This window comes from Hirundo rustica, chromosome 1 (assembly GCF_015227805.2).
Source record: "Hirundo rustica isolate bHirRus1 chromosome 1, bHirRus1.pri.v3, whole genome shotgun sequence".
NCBI lineage: Eukaryota > Metazoa > Chordata > Aves > Passeriformes > Hirundinidae > Hirundo > Hirundo rustica.
In genome coordinates, this window is record NC_053450.1 from 65,440,820 (window position 1) to 65,454,006 (window position 13,187).

General features: G+C 44.5%; 1 protein-coding gene across 2 annotated transcripts; it reads right to left on the minus strand.

The window, feature by feature from the left end:
• Positions 1-7,751: 7,751 nt before the first annotated feature.
• Positions 7,752-12,898, minus strand: CCDC127 (coiled-coil domain containing 127). Of its 2 annotated transcripts, none has more exons than XM_040080923.2 (3): positions 12,873-12,898; positions 12,446-12,574; positions 7,752-11,826 (listed from the first exon to the last, which is right to left on the minus strand). In XM_040080923.2, exons 2-3 carry the CDS (start codon positions 12,564-12,566, stop codon positions 11,153-11,155), a joined length of 795 nt encoding a protein of 264 aa, XP_039936857.1. In that variant the 5' UTR covers positions 12,567-12,574; positions 12,873-12,898; the 3' UTR covers positions 7,752-11,152. The 2 variants fall into 2 exon arrangements, with proteins under 2 accessions (XP_039936857.1, XP_039936865.1); XM_040080931.2 differs by lacking the exon at positions 12,873-12,898 and adding an exon at positions 12,834-12,854.
• Between the last annotated feature and the right edge of the window lie 289 nt (positions 12,899-13,187).

Genomic DNA, 13,187 nt, shown 5'->3' on the forward strand with positions numbered 1-13,187 from the left:
ATCAACTGTATACAGTAGCTCATATGGATTTTCCCTGGGCCTTGTGATAGGTATTAATATTTCCCTAACGTGACTTGAAATGTCTCAGTTTGCCTAGTGATAGCTCTTGCCTTTTTCACGACCCTGTTAGGTCTGTGGATGTGCTGTCTCCTGATTAACCACTGGAGCAGCACCTTTCTTCTCCTTTACTGATTCCAACTAAGGATTTCCTAGCTTGTGGCAGAACTTCCTTTCCTAAGCTGCTGAAAGCACATGCTTAATTTCACCCCGTTTCTGCTACTCCAGTGCATTGGGCTGCACAGCTCTTCCTGGATGATACTGTTACAGCATTCCAAATCCTTCTGAGAATGTGTCAGGAACATTTAATTACCATGCTACTATTTTTTGTCCTTAGTCATTAGCAGAAGAATGACAAAACACTGTTCTTAAACTGATCCTTCAGGAACTGCCTTAGCAGCCTCCCCTTAGACCACCATTTCTGCTTTCAAACACAGCTTACTGTCATAATTAGATTTTTACCTTGTTCTTTTTTTCCCAGAGTCATCACAGAATCGTAAAATGCTTTGGAAGGGACCTTAAAGGTAATTTAGTTCCAATGTCCCAGCCACTGGCAGGGAGACCTTCCACTGGACCAAACTGCTCAAAGCCCCCACCCAGCTTGTGGATGGGTCATCCACATCTTCTCTGTGCAACTTGTCCCAGTGCCTTGCCACTTTTGCAGTGAAGAATTTCTTCCTATTATCTAATCTAAGCCTACTCTCTTTAATTTTGAAGCCATTACCACTTGTCTTATCACTGCATGCCCTGTCAAAAGTCCCTTTCTGGCTTCTTTGTAGTCCTTTTAGGTACTGGAAGGTGCACTAAGGTCTCTCTGGAGGCTGCTCTTCTTCAAGCTGAGCAGCCCCAACTCTTTCAGACTGTCTTCATAGGAGAGGTGCTCCAGCTCTCTGAACATGTTTGTGGACACCTCTGGACTTGCTCCAAAAGATCCACATCTTCCTTGTGCCAAGTACCCCAGAGCTGGATGCAGCATTCCAGGTGGTGATCCACGAGTGCAGAGTACAGGGGAGAATCGCCTCCCTCGGTCCGCTGGTCACGCTTTTTTGATGCAGAACTTGGTTGATTCATCTCCTGGGCTGCAAATGCACACTGTTGGCTCACATCCAGGTTTTTGTCCACCAGCATGCCTACAGTCCTTCTCTGCAGGGGTGTTCTCTGTCTGTTCACCACCCAGCCTGTGCTTTGAGATTGCCCTGATCCAGGTGCAGCACCTTTCACTTGACTAGTTGAACCCCATTATGTTCTCATGTGCCCACTTCTCAAGCTTGTCCAGGTCTCCACGGATGGCATCCCTTCCTTCTGTTGTGTCAACTGCGACACTGTGTTCATGTTATATCTCCTATTCAGTTCAATTAATACATCTAGTTGTGGTCACATGGCAGCTGGTCTACTGAAAATTTCTCTCTGCTAAGTTTCATGAGGAAGCAGCTTCTATCACAATCTAAAATACAGTCCTGACTGCCTCACATTGAGTAAATGCTCTTTTTGAAGACTTTTATCTTGCTCTGGTGATGCCAGGTGCCAGTGGCTGTTAGTTATCTATCAGCTGTTAAATATTTGCAGAAGCAAATACGTTGGTCTGGCATCCAGCTCAAATGTCTTTATCAGTGTAATAGCATGGCTAATGATCTTGGAAGGCACTCTGCCTTTTTCTAAAAGACTCAGAGTGGCAGTGACACCAGCTCCAACATGAGCCACAGGTGCTCAGAGCTGTAGTCTATATTGCCACCCTGTGGACTGGGACAGGCACGTTGGGGATGTCCTTCCCTCGTCACAGTCACTTATTTATTCAACAGAGCCCTTTCCTGCGCTCTAAGGTAAATTACTCCTTCAACGGATGCTGGACTTTGGCAGGTCCCACAGGTTTATTAGGGCTAATAAACCTCTATGAAATTTATCCTTTCATGATTTAGGCTACTACACAAGAAGTGTATTGCATACTGCTAATTATAAATGCAGGAGACAATGGATTGTACACTTAGATTGGATTACTTGTGTTAAAACCTTGCTCATGACACTATTTTTTTTTTTTGTCTCTTACCCCCATATTTTTATTGCACTATTTTTTCAAAAGTTTAAAAGGGCTATATTAAAAAAAAAAAGTTAACCAGCTTGTCTGTAAATAACACACAATTTTATAAAAAGGCAATTAAAAGGCTATATTTTGCTGGAACATGCACACATAGGCATTTGTGGAAGAAACTGGACGTACTCCTCTTCTTAGATGAACATGTCTTTCATCTCACTGGATGATGATGATGTTATGAAAGAGTGTGAGAGAGGATGGCAATAAAGAAAAGAAATGGCAGCAGAAAGCTATTAGGCATATAAATCAAGGCCACAGGAAGGACAGAGCCACTCACTTCCTTTTGTGGGGCCAGGCCTGGTCATGGTGTGGTGCCACCTGGGCCGAGAGACTCCTGGCTATGGGCAACCCTCAGGATGTTGTGGCAGCCTGGCTCCACAGGGATGTTCCCAGCTGGGAGACAAGCTGTCCTCCCTGCAGCTCGGCTGCAGCCTGACACACTCTGCCAGACTGGCCAGCAGGGTCCTGCTGTGACCCCCTGGGCCAGCACGCTCCTGCTGTGACCCCCCTGGGCCAGCACAGCTTATCCACAGCCCTTCAGGAAGCTGTCCCGTACGGACAGGGACTGAGAGGCAGTGTAATGAGGCGGGAGTTGGTCTCTTCTCCCGGGTAACAAGTGACAGGACCCAGAGGAAACGGACTCGTGTTCTGCCAGAGGAGTTTTGGATTAGATGCTAGGGAAATTATTTTCCTGGAAAGGGTGGCCGGGTTTTGGAACAGGCTGCCCTGGGAAGTGGTGGAATCACCGGCCTTTGAAGTGTTCGAAAGGTGTGTGGATGTGGTACATGGTGACACGGTTTAGTGGTGAAACTGCTTGGGAAAATGATTGGACTTGATGGTCTTAGAGGTCTTTTCCAACCTCAGTGATTCTACGATTCCGTGATTCTAGGGACCATTTCTTCTCTTCCATGACAGAGTGCAGGTGACTGACTGAAGGACCTGGCTGAAGAGCTTGTCTGGAGTGCTTGACCCTGGCCTTCTCCACCGTGGAAGGAGCCACAGCCGCCTCCACTGTGCCAAGGGTGCCAGGGACACTGCAGGTGCCAGCAGAGCTGAGCCAAGCCGGAGCAGGGCTGGCCAGAACCATGGCAGCAGCCAGACTTGGTGTGGCGACTGTTCCATGCACAGTTTTCACCTTTGGAACTTGTAGCGTTTCATCGTTACTGTAAAGGAGGATTTGAACAGATAACAAGTACTCAAGATTGTTTTCTTTTAGGTGTAAGTTCATCTGCTGACAAGGACAAAATCAGAACAGCTGACAAAATTAGCAGGATTTTGAAATATCCTGATAAAGGTGGATCACCAGATTTAGCAGCAAAAGTAAATTAAGTGAAAGACTGGCTATCCAGTGCTCAAAACTGAAGTTTGAAACCTTGGGTCCTAAAAGATTCAGCAGATACCTTGTGCAACAGCTTTCACATCAACTTGCTCTGCACATTTTCATAATAGTGTGTTAATTGTTCCTATTCGTTGTCACAATTAAACATTTGAGATAATTTAAAAGCAAACTGAAATCTTTTCGAGCTACATAAAGTTATGTGCAGCTATGCTCCTGTGAGGTGCAGGGAGTTGGAACTGATGATCCTTCTGGGTTCCTTCCAAATCAAGATATTCTGTGATTCTGTGATTCTATGCACTCCATCACAGGCTGGAGGAGACTGCCTCGGGGGAAGTTTTTTTATCTGGATTCTGTGAAGGGGAGGACAATGGGAAGAAGAAGGACAGGACTATTCTTTAAAAAAAACCCAATTCCTTCCATATAAAGCCATTGAGAAAAGCAGAGACCGCTGGCAGTACACATTGTTTACAACTAGGTTTCGGGTTGCAACCAATAGTTTCAGGGGTGAAATGCAATATGATCCTTTCATTGTGATTCTGTCCTGCCTGGTATGACATAGGACAAATCTGCAACCCCCCCAGATATTTTCATCGTTCCTTGGAATACACCAGGCTATTAGGATTAACTACATTATTTTCTGACCTTTTTTAGTGCTGCAGCAGATACCGGAGTGAAATCTCTTACTTTAGTAATTCTATAGCAATATCTTACCAGCATTAATACCATTTTCTTTCCAGTCAGCTTCTACTTGGAAGTTAAAGCATCATATACAGCAATGCAATTACTCTTGCTTGTGTAATGAGCCTAAACTGGGAAATGAAGGAAATGTAAAGATGGTGAAGAAGAAGGAGAAGAAGAAGAAGAAGAAGAAGGAGAAGAAGGAGAAGAAGAAGAAGAAGAAGAAGAAGAAGAAGAAGAAGAAGAAGAAGAAGAAGAAGAAGAAGAAGAAGAAGAAGAAGAAGAAGAAGAAGAAGAAGAAGAAGAAGAAGAAGAAGAAAGTTCTTAAATGAAATAGTCTCTCTGACAGCCCATCCTTTAAAATAGGTGGAGAAAACACAAAATCCTTTCACAAGCTGTCAATGGGTAATATTCTTGACCAGATGTGCAAAAAAAGGGAGCCCCAGGCTCAACAGCAGATTCAAAATCTCCAGCCTAGGGGACAAAAATGATCTTAGAAAGGGAGACATACAGGAAAATATTTCAGAATTGCTTAGTTTTAAGGGTGCTAAACAATCACATGTGGTCATGCAGTTTACCTTGCCAATAAATGATCTGTAGATCTTTAACTTGATCTAAGTTTTATGCTCTGTTGTTCTCAAACTCTACCTGATAAGTAACCAAAAGGCACAGTTCTCACATCTCCTCAGCTGGCATGATTGGATTTCCTATGTGAGTGCTGGAAAGCTGCTGCCACCAGCCCACAACAGTTCAGGCAGGGATACCTAAAGACTTCAGAGACATCCAATAAACTTTGGATCCTAAATTTCTTCCCAGGAGATTGTAAACTTCTCCAGGTTGAAAAGAAGTTCCAACTTGTGCCAACAAGTATCATTACAAGGGAGAAATAAGACAGCACTGAGCCGTTGTTGGAATTCTGTCCCAGACTACTGGGAACACAACAGAGGTAGGATGTCACACACAGCGACTTCCACACGCATCCCAGTCTGGAGTGGTTTTATGGTGTCAAGGAGTTTCCTTCAGCATTCCTAGAAACTTTCAGGTTATGTATATTGTGGAAGTAGCAGTGTCCCTAGCCACAGAAAAATTACAGGGAACAAGCTATCAACAGCAGGTCTGGTGCAGTTCATCCAGAACTGAGCTGACACCAATGGCCACATGGCCTCTTTCTCCTTTTTATCTCCCAGAAAGAGGCACAATCTTTATGCTTGTCTGTACTGGTAGTTTGCCTAATATTTACTTCAGTTTATATAGAAATATTTAACTGAAGTAATACCAGCTCCAGCAGCAGCATGCTTTGTTGTTTTGTTGTTCTTTTTGATACCAGGGACGAAGATGTGCTGTCTTTCATATTTCACTATATACAGTCAGAAGATCACTAAAATATTGCTTTCATCTTTGAAGATATCTCCCCTTTGGAATAACTTTGGGGGAAAATACAGGTAAGGAGCATTAGGGTAGAAATGCCTCTGTGGACAGCACCACATTATCTGATCTCATGATCAGAGGGCTGGAGTGCTTCTTCTGTGAAGACAGGCTGAGAGAATTGAGGTTGCTCAGCCCAGAGAAGAAGATTCAGAGAGACCTTACTGTAGCCTGTCAGTACTTCAAGGGGAGTTATTATGAATAGGGATAAATTTTTAGCAGTGCTTGTTGGGATAGGACAAGGCATAATGGTTTTAAACTAAAAGAGGGTTGCTTTAGACTAGACATAAGGTAGAATTTTTTTTTTTTTTACAAGGGTTTTGAAACACTGGTATAGGTTACCCAGAGGTGGTAGGTGTTTCATCCCTGGAAACATTGAAGATCATGTTGGATGGGGCTCTGAGCAACCTGGTGTATTTGGAGATGTCCTTGCTCATTGTGGGTGGGTTGGACTAGATAAATTTTAAAGGTTGCTTCCAACCCAAACCATTATATAATTGTCAGCGCCCCCCTAAATTTCTTAGTGAAGCATTATTGCTTGGCATCTGCATCACCGCAAGTATCTCTCCTCCAGCAGGCAGCAGAACATGTTGACTGTCGTAGATTGCTTCTTGCAATCTTCATTAAACAAAGAACAGCGTTCTTTAATCGAGTTTATTGCGGTTTTCTTTTCCAAAGCTGCAATATGCGATGAGGTGCTAATAAGCTTGCTGAACTACACCGAAGCCCTGCCTGCCGCCTCGGCACACAGGTCTGCCGCAGCACCCACCTCAGTGAAGACAAGTTCATTCTGGTTTGGTCACGGAACACCACGGGTTTGCTCACCTTTCCTGTTATTACCCGTGGAGGTGCTCGGGCCAGAGAACGCGGACTGTGCAGCATTAGATGCGCTCCAGCGGAGCTCATGGAACAGAGCATGCGACTGCGGCTGGAAAAGCCATCAGCCACAAGGGGGAAGCAGCAGCCAGTGACACAAACACCGACCACTGCCGCTGAGGATTTTGTTCTGATTGCGGTAAGTTCAGAGGTGAGGTATCTCAGAAATATAAACCTGTTAGGAATGCAAGAGTGAAGAGGCACTTTTTCCAGCAGCTGGACAGCCCGGGTGATCTCAGCACAGGGCTGTTGGGGGGCACGACTGTGAATAGTTGACAGCATTCTCACAATCCACCAGCTCTCTTCAAACTCTTCCATCCACAGAGTCGTTTCCAGAAGAGCATTTACTTCCAGTTTACTTCAGTTTACTTTCAGTTTTTGTTGCAGCAATCACCCAGCTGTTTTGCTGTGAAGTGGTCACTGCCTCATTGCTGAGGTGTGCTAAATTTCAGAGTTACTTCTTAGTGGGTCCATCTGTTGTCTCAGACATGCAGTGTCCAGGGAAAGCTTCTGGAGCAGGCAGTAAATTAATGACCAATAAATGTGGGCCTTGGCATGCACACCAGCAAAGCCTTCATATCCAGCTGCACCATAACTGCATCTATATACACTTGCTTTTCATCCTTTTTTCACAGCAATAACTCAAATTCCTTAGATTTCACCACAGTAACTGAACCATTGACCAGTTTCTGCCTTGTATCCTCCACAGAGAACACTCAGTTTTGTCATCCTCACACAGGAGTGCTCAAACCCATGCTTTAAAGAGCCAGAGGATGGTGAAGGATTGTGTCAAATACAAATAGATTGAGGATCTTTTATTACAGGAACAAGGACTTCCAGAGTGTCTGAACACTGTCCTAGAGCACTTGGACTGCAGTCCTTCACAGAGAGCAGGAAGATGAGGGAAATGAAAAGCAGCTGACACACACAATCAGAGATCTGAGGGATTCTGGAGGAAGGCAGAGTATCCTACACAACATTGTGTCACAGGAATGTCCCCAGTCTTTCAGAGGGATGGTCACCTTTAACCCCACATCTTTAGCTCTGCACTTACCTGTTAACAGTGTTCTGAAGAAAAAAACTTTATAGCATGTTCTTTTCTCAGCACCAAGACCAAAACTCTTTACATGCCAAATTAAAAGATGCACAATTTTTAAAACCTAAAATGGTGTGATTAGTTTGGAAAGTCAGAATAAACTAGCAAATTCCAGTTTTCCCACCCACCTTACCCAAGTTACAAAGCAGCGCAGAAATATGTAAAGGTTTTTATTAATTGTTATTGTTTAACAGCCGAGCGACATTTCTATAATAAAAATAAGTTCATTGAGTACTTTGAAAACAAATTATTCTTGCATTCTACATATGTATGCAGGCAGTTCCAAACAATCAATTCAGAACAAGTGCTGGGAAAGATAAAACTTACATTAGAATTTTCAGCATAACAACCTACAAAGGGGGAACATTTCAAAAATACATTGCATATCCACAAACATGAGTTTTGGTTGAAACTAATGGGACCAGTGCTTCTATACACTTTTAAAAAGCCTCCTGAAATAACCCTTCTGTCTTGATACAATGATCTTCAAAGTGTCCATGAACAATAGTTCAATTAGTTGTACAAATAAATGACACTTCTAAAAAAAGAGAAAGTGAATACCAAACCTTTACTACATTCCATCCAACCTGGTACATTCAAGTGTGTAAGGCTTGAATGCTCATGTTTGTACCAAAAAACCAGATTTTACCCTTGATTACATTTTCTTTAAACATTTTGAGTGATATGAGTGACAAACTATGAAAAAATGAAAAAGCATAAAACCTTTGATCTTTTAATGCTATCTTGTATAAATTTAAGGCATGAATCTCAAATACACTGGCACTGTCTGCTCTTAGCAGCTTAACTGCCTGCAGGAACACGTGAAGTGTGCCACAGCTGGATGTGCTTTCCACATCCTAAAGGAATGACACACAGGCTGCTATTCAAACTAATTTGTTCTCCTGGGCAATTAGACTGTGTGCCTATGTCCAGCTGCAGCAGCTTGGCTCAGGGTGTCACACATGAGCAACAACTCAGTGTGTTCTCGTCTCCCAACCCGCACACGCTGGGCACCCAGACAAACTGTAGCCCTCCTGATGTTTGTGATGTTTCTTTCTTCCTCCAAGTTTGTCTACTAAAACTTTACTTTAAAAAATCAGTATGAAAAAAGGATTAATAAGTCAACACAACACTATAATTGGTACTACCAAGGTGAGCAAAATCTCAACTGCAAAACCAAATAGTTGGGAAACATCTATTCTGCTCAGGAATTTTGTTCCATATTAGATATTTCTGCTTAGTAACTGGGTTAAGTTGCACACATTGTTTCAAAAGATCTACCTGCTGTGCTCAGACTAAAAGGAAACCAGCAAAAGATAGTAAAAGAAAAACCCCACATCTGCAGGAAGATGAGCATTCACTAAGCTTGGACTGCTTCCAAGCCATGGTTCTACATGATTGCCTAGAGCAAATGTGTGTCAACACAGCAAATAATAAACTGCTAACTAATGAACTGACAACCTACAGCACGAATCAAAGTCAAGTAACAGAGAAGACTAGATGTTATAAACGAAAGGGTAAACAACGCCCCTTTGAGGTCTAAGGCTGGATTAGAAAGGGGGAAAAGCTGTTTTTATTTTAGATAAATGGCATATTTGAAAAAAAGGTGGTTCCTACTGCTAAAAGGACTGAAAGTTCTAGGAAATTGAAATGCACTGGCTTTTTAGTTTTATTTGTTGTTGGATTTTTTAATCTGGATCTGTTTATTTTCCTGTACTATTTCACTGTACTTATTATTTTACTTTTACCAAATCTATTTTATTTTACTAGCTAAATTGAAAAGCCCCCTTTTTAAAAGTTTGCAAAGCTTGTATATCTGTAGGCTTTCATGGTCGTGTGTACATAAAGTGGTGAACCACAAGCACATAATTTCAGAGCTGCAGAAAAGAGTATGTACTTCAGTTCTGGGAGAAGGGAAACAGGTGGAGAAGGACTAGTGGCTACCAGTGCAGACTGCATTTAGGTTCCCATGTGCAAATAACAGACAGGACCTGTGTAAGGAGCAGAGCCAGGTGCAATGGGAAGAAGGTTCCTGCAAGCAAACCTGGAGGCAGCCAGTGACCTTGAGCAGAAGCAGCAGCATGGGGACATCCATAACGGTGGCACATTGTTGGGTTACAACTAAAACCTCGACTGAGAAAAAAACAAATATTCTTAAGGTATCTCCAATATGTGAAAATTAACCTTCCAGTTTATACACTCCCCAGAATCTGAGAATGGATCCCGAGTGCCAATGAGACATCAGTCTCTTTATGTGTTACCTGAATTAGCATTTTTTTGATGTTTCATTCATAAAGCACTCTTTGTATATTGAGCTGGAAGACAATGCAAGATTGACTAATCTGAAACAGGATTAAACTATTCCCCTCCTCAGAATACTAACACATACACACATTCGCACACACACATATATATATATATAACTGTACATACAGACACATAAGATTTATGTGTCAAGCAGCTGCCTCCAACACCATCTCTCCCAAATGTCTGCCTCAAAACCAGTCTTGCTTAAACAATTTTTTAAAAATGATAGTGTCTTGGGTTGCAATGCAAGATGTAACAAGGTACGTATTCTATTACCATCTGTTAAAACCAGGTGGGGCAGTGTTGTTTATCTCTTCCAGGATGCATCCTCCCGCCAGGAGGATATCTTCTGCTAATGGGTCATTGAGTGTCACTGCATGACTGATACATCACCCTATTGGGAGATGCTCCACCCAAGGTGAGGGGTCAAGCATTCCTACCTGGGTAAAAATCTGAGATTCAGAAAAGCAGAGGAGCCTGTCTCCACTGGATACCCAGAGGAAAACTGGACCCATCTCACCATCACTGGACCTTCAGAGGAAAACTACAACCTTCTACAGGATCATTGCTTTCAACAGAACCACATCTGTCACTCTAGCAGAACTTGACTGCTACCAACACCCTGACCAACAGGGCATTGGTTGTAATCTGACTGACAGTATTTTCTTTTTGTTTGCTTGCTTTTTTTGTACTACTCCATTTTAATTTTCCTAGTAAAGAACTGTTATACCTATTCCCATATATTTGCCTGAGAGCCCCAGAATTTCAAAACTGTAATAATTTGGAGGGAGGGTGTTTGTTTACATTCTCCGTTTCAAAGGAGGCTCCTGCCTTCCTTAGCAGACACCTGTCTTTCCAAACCAAGACAAACAATAACAAAAAAAGACAGGGTTGAGAGACCATTTAAAATGTCTGGGATAAGGAGCACCATGTGCTACCGCACCTAGGGGAAACAACCAACCACTCTCTGTTGCTGGAGTGTGACCATCGAGACAAATCCCTCTACACTGAGTTCTGCTTTGCTGCTTCCGATACCTGGGGAGTTGGCGTATCTCTACACTGCAACACAAACACACTCACGGAGTTCAGGAGCATGCACAGCTCACCAGAGCATCTGTTGTTAGTGAGAGGAAAGGCACCAGCACTGCACATGTCCCATGCAAACACAAGTGCAAGGAGGAGGAGAGACGGCAACACCGCAGAAGAATTTAACAGCTTCGGACTACAACTGTGATTGTCCCTACCATGCACGGTGGATCACACAGAATCCCACTGCTTCCCCTACTTAGCGTTTTCCTAACATGGCCCTTTCTACCCTCTTGAATTTCTGCAGCTCAACAGCTAGTTCCCAGTATCTCAGATACAGCCACATAAGCTTTCCATTTTGACTCCTGGTTCTGTTCAGCACATTGCCACAGTAGTTATCATGTTTGAAAATATCTTTTAAGCCACTCTCCACATGTAAATCCATAGCAACAGGATTAGTTGCTGCTTTAACTAGCAGGTTTTTCTCTATTTCTAGTCTCTGACTTCTGGGTACAATAAGACTGCAGTAGATGTCCTGTCTTTCCTTCAGACCCTCTTCAAATTCTTTCAGTAAAATATTGGCTCTCTGTTGCCACTCCTCTTCCTTTGCCAGGCAACTCTGGTACAAGGTACCTTCTGCTCCAGCGTGCAAAAGGACTTGTTTTTCGTGCTCCAGCTTCTCCTGCTCCTGTTCTAGGAGCTTCCTCTCTTCTACTAGTTTGCGGCTCTGGGACACGAGGGCTTCACGGTAACTCAGGGTCCTGTTGCGTTCCTTTTCCAGCTCCACCTCCAGATGAGCAACAGCACGACGATTCTCTGTGATTATATCCCGGTATTTGCCTTCCAGGTCTTTTTGTAAAGTGGACTCTTTTCTGTAGTACTCTTGTTTTTCTTTTTCTATTTCTTTCTGACATTCTCTGGTCCAGATCCACCCTATCACACATAAATGAGATTTCAGATGCAAGTTTAACATGTAACAATGAGGGGTATGATTAATTAGCTACGCCTGAAATGAAGCTACTTGGTGGTAAAAAACTGTCTTTCATGCCCTTCCCAGTGATACTCATTTCTGTTTACATATCCCCACAAAATGTATTTCTGTGGTCCCTATTTCACAGTCACTTTAAATGATCATGCTTCCTCCGAAATAAAATACCCCTATTCTTTTATTGTCTATACTAGCACTACTTAGATTAGAGAGGGAATATAAAGTCACGGAGAAACAAACTGGAGGTTTCCGATGCAGATACTGCACGGAGAACTTTCTAGGCCCAGTAAATAAATACATCAGCAACATCCGGCGTTGTTACCTCTGGGCTCTCCAACACATCCTGTGTCCGTTTTTCTTGAGAGAGCTTAGTATATTGGATCTTACTAAATACGGATTCAACTCCCTGTATGAAAAGTGGTTTTCGCCTTAGCGATACCACCGGCGCCGGTGGTTTACAGCACGATAAACAAGAAGGCCTGGGGAGGTTCCCAGACGGGGCACGGCTCTATCACCGCACTGCTCCAGGAGCCCCCCGCGGGCCGGGGGCCCAGCGCTACTCACGGAAGGCGGCCAAGCCCAGCATGGGGACCAGCAGGGCGTAATTCCACCGGCTGCCGTCATCGCCGGGATCGCGCCGATTGGGCAGGATGTTCCAGTTGGGAGGGTCGTTTAAGTTATTCATGAAGGCACCTGCGATGCAGAGAGGGGAGACGCGGCCTCAGCAGCGCGCAGAAGGGCCGGGGCCGCTTCTGCTGCCGCTTTCTCCTCTCGCCGGGGGACTGGGAATTCTGCCCGAGCCCCTCGAACGGCGGCCCCGACACTGGGCAGCTTGGCCGCGCCCTGAGCGGCAGCCTCGGCCGCGACACGGCGTGCCGGGCTGGGCCCATCCCCATTCCTATTCCCATTCCCGTCCCAGTCCCGCTCGCCCCTCGGCGGGACCCCCACGCACGAGCCCAGGAGCGCGCAGATCCCTGGCGCTGCCACTCACCTGCCGGCCCCGCCCCCTCCCGGGCCGGCCCATCAGCCGGGAGAAAAAGGGGGGGGGGGGGGGGACAACAAAAGGACTCTCCCGAGCCTGGAGTGCTGCCGGGCGTCCGGCCCCGCCCCTGACGGGCCGGCCAAAGGCAGCCGTGAGCGGCTTCTGAATCCCAGCGTCGGGAGCTGCTGAGTCTACTCCCTGTCCCAGTGAGACTATACGGTCTTTCCTTCACCCTTCTGTCCAAATCTTATGGCCTTTCCCACGACTTCGAAAAATTATTCTGGCCTGTTTATTATGCAAACTTTCAGGCGCTACCAGAGACAC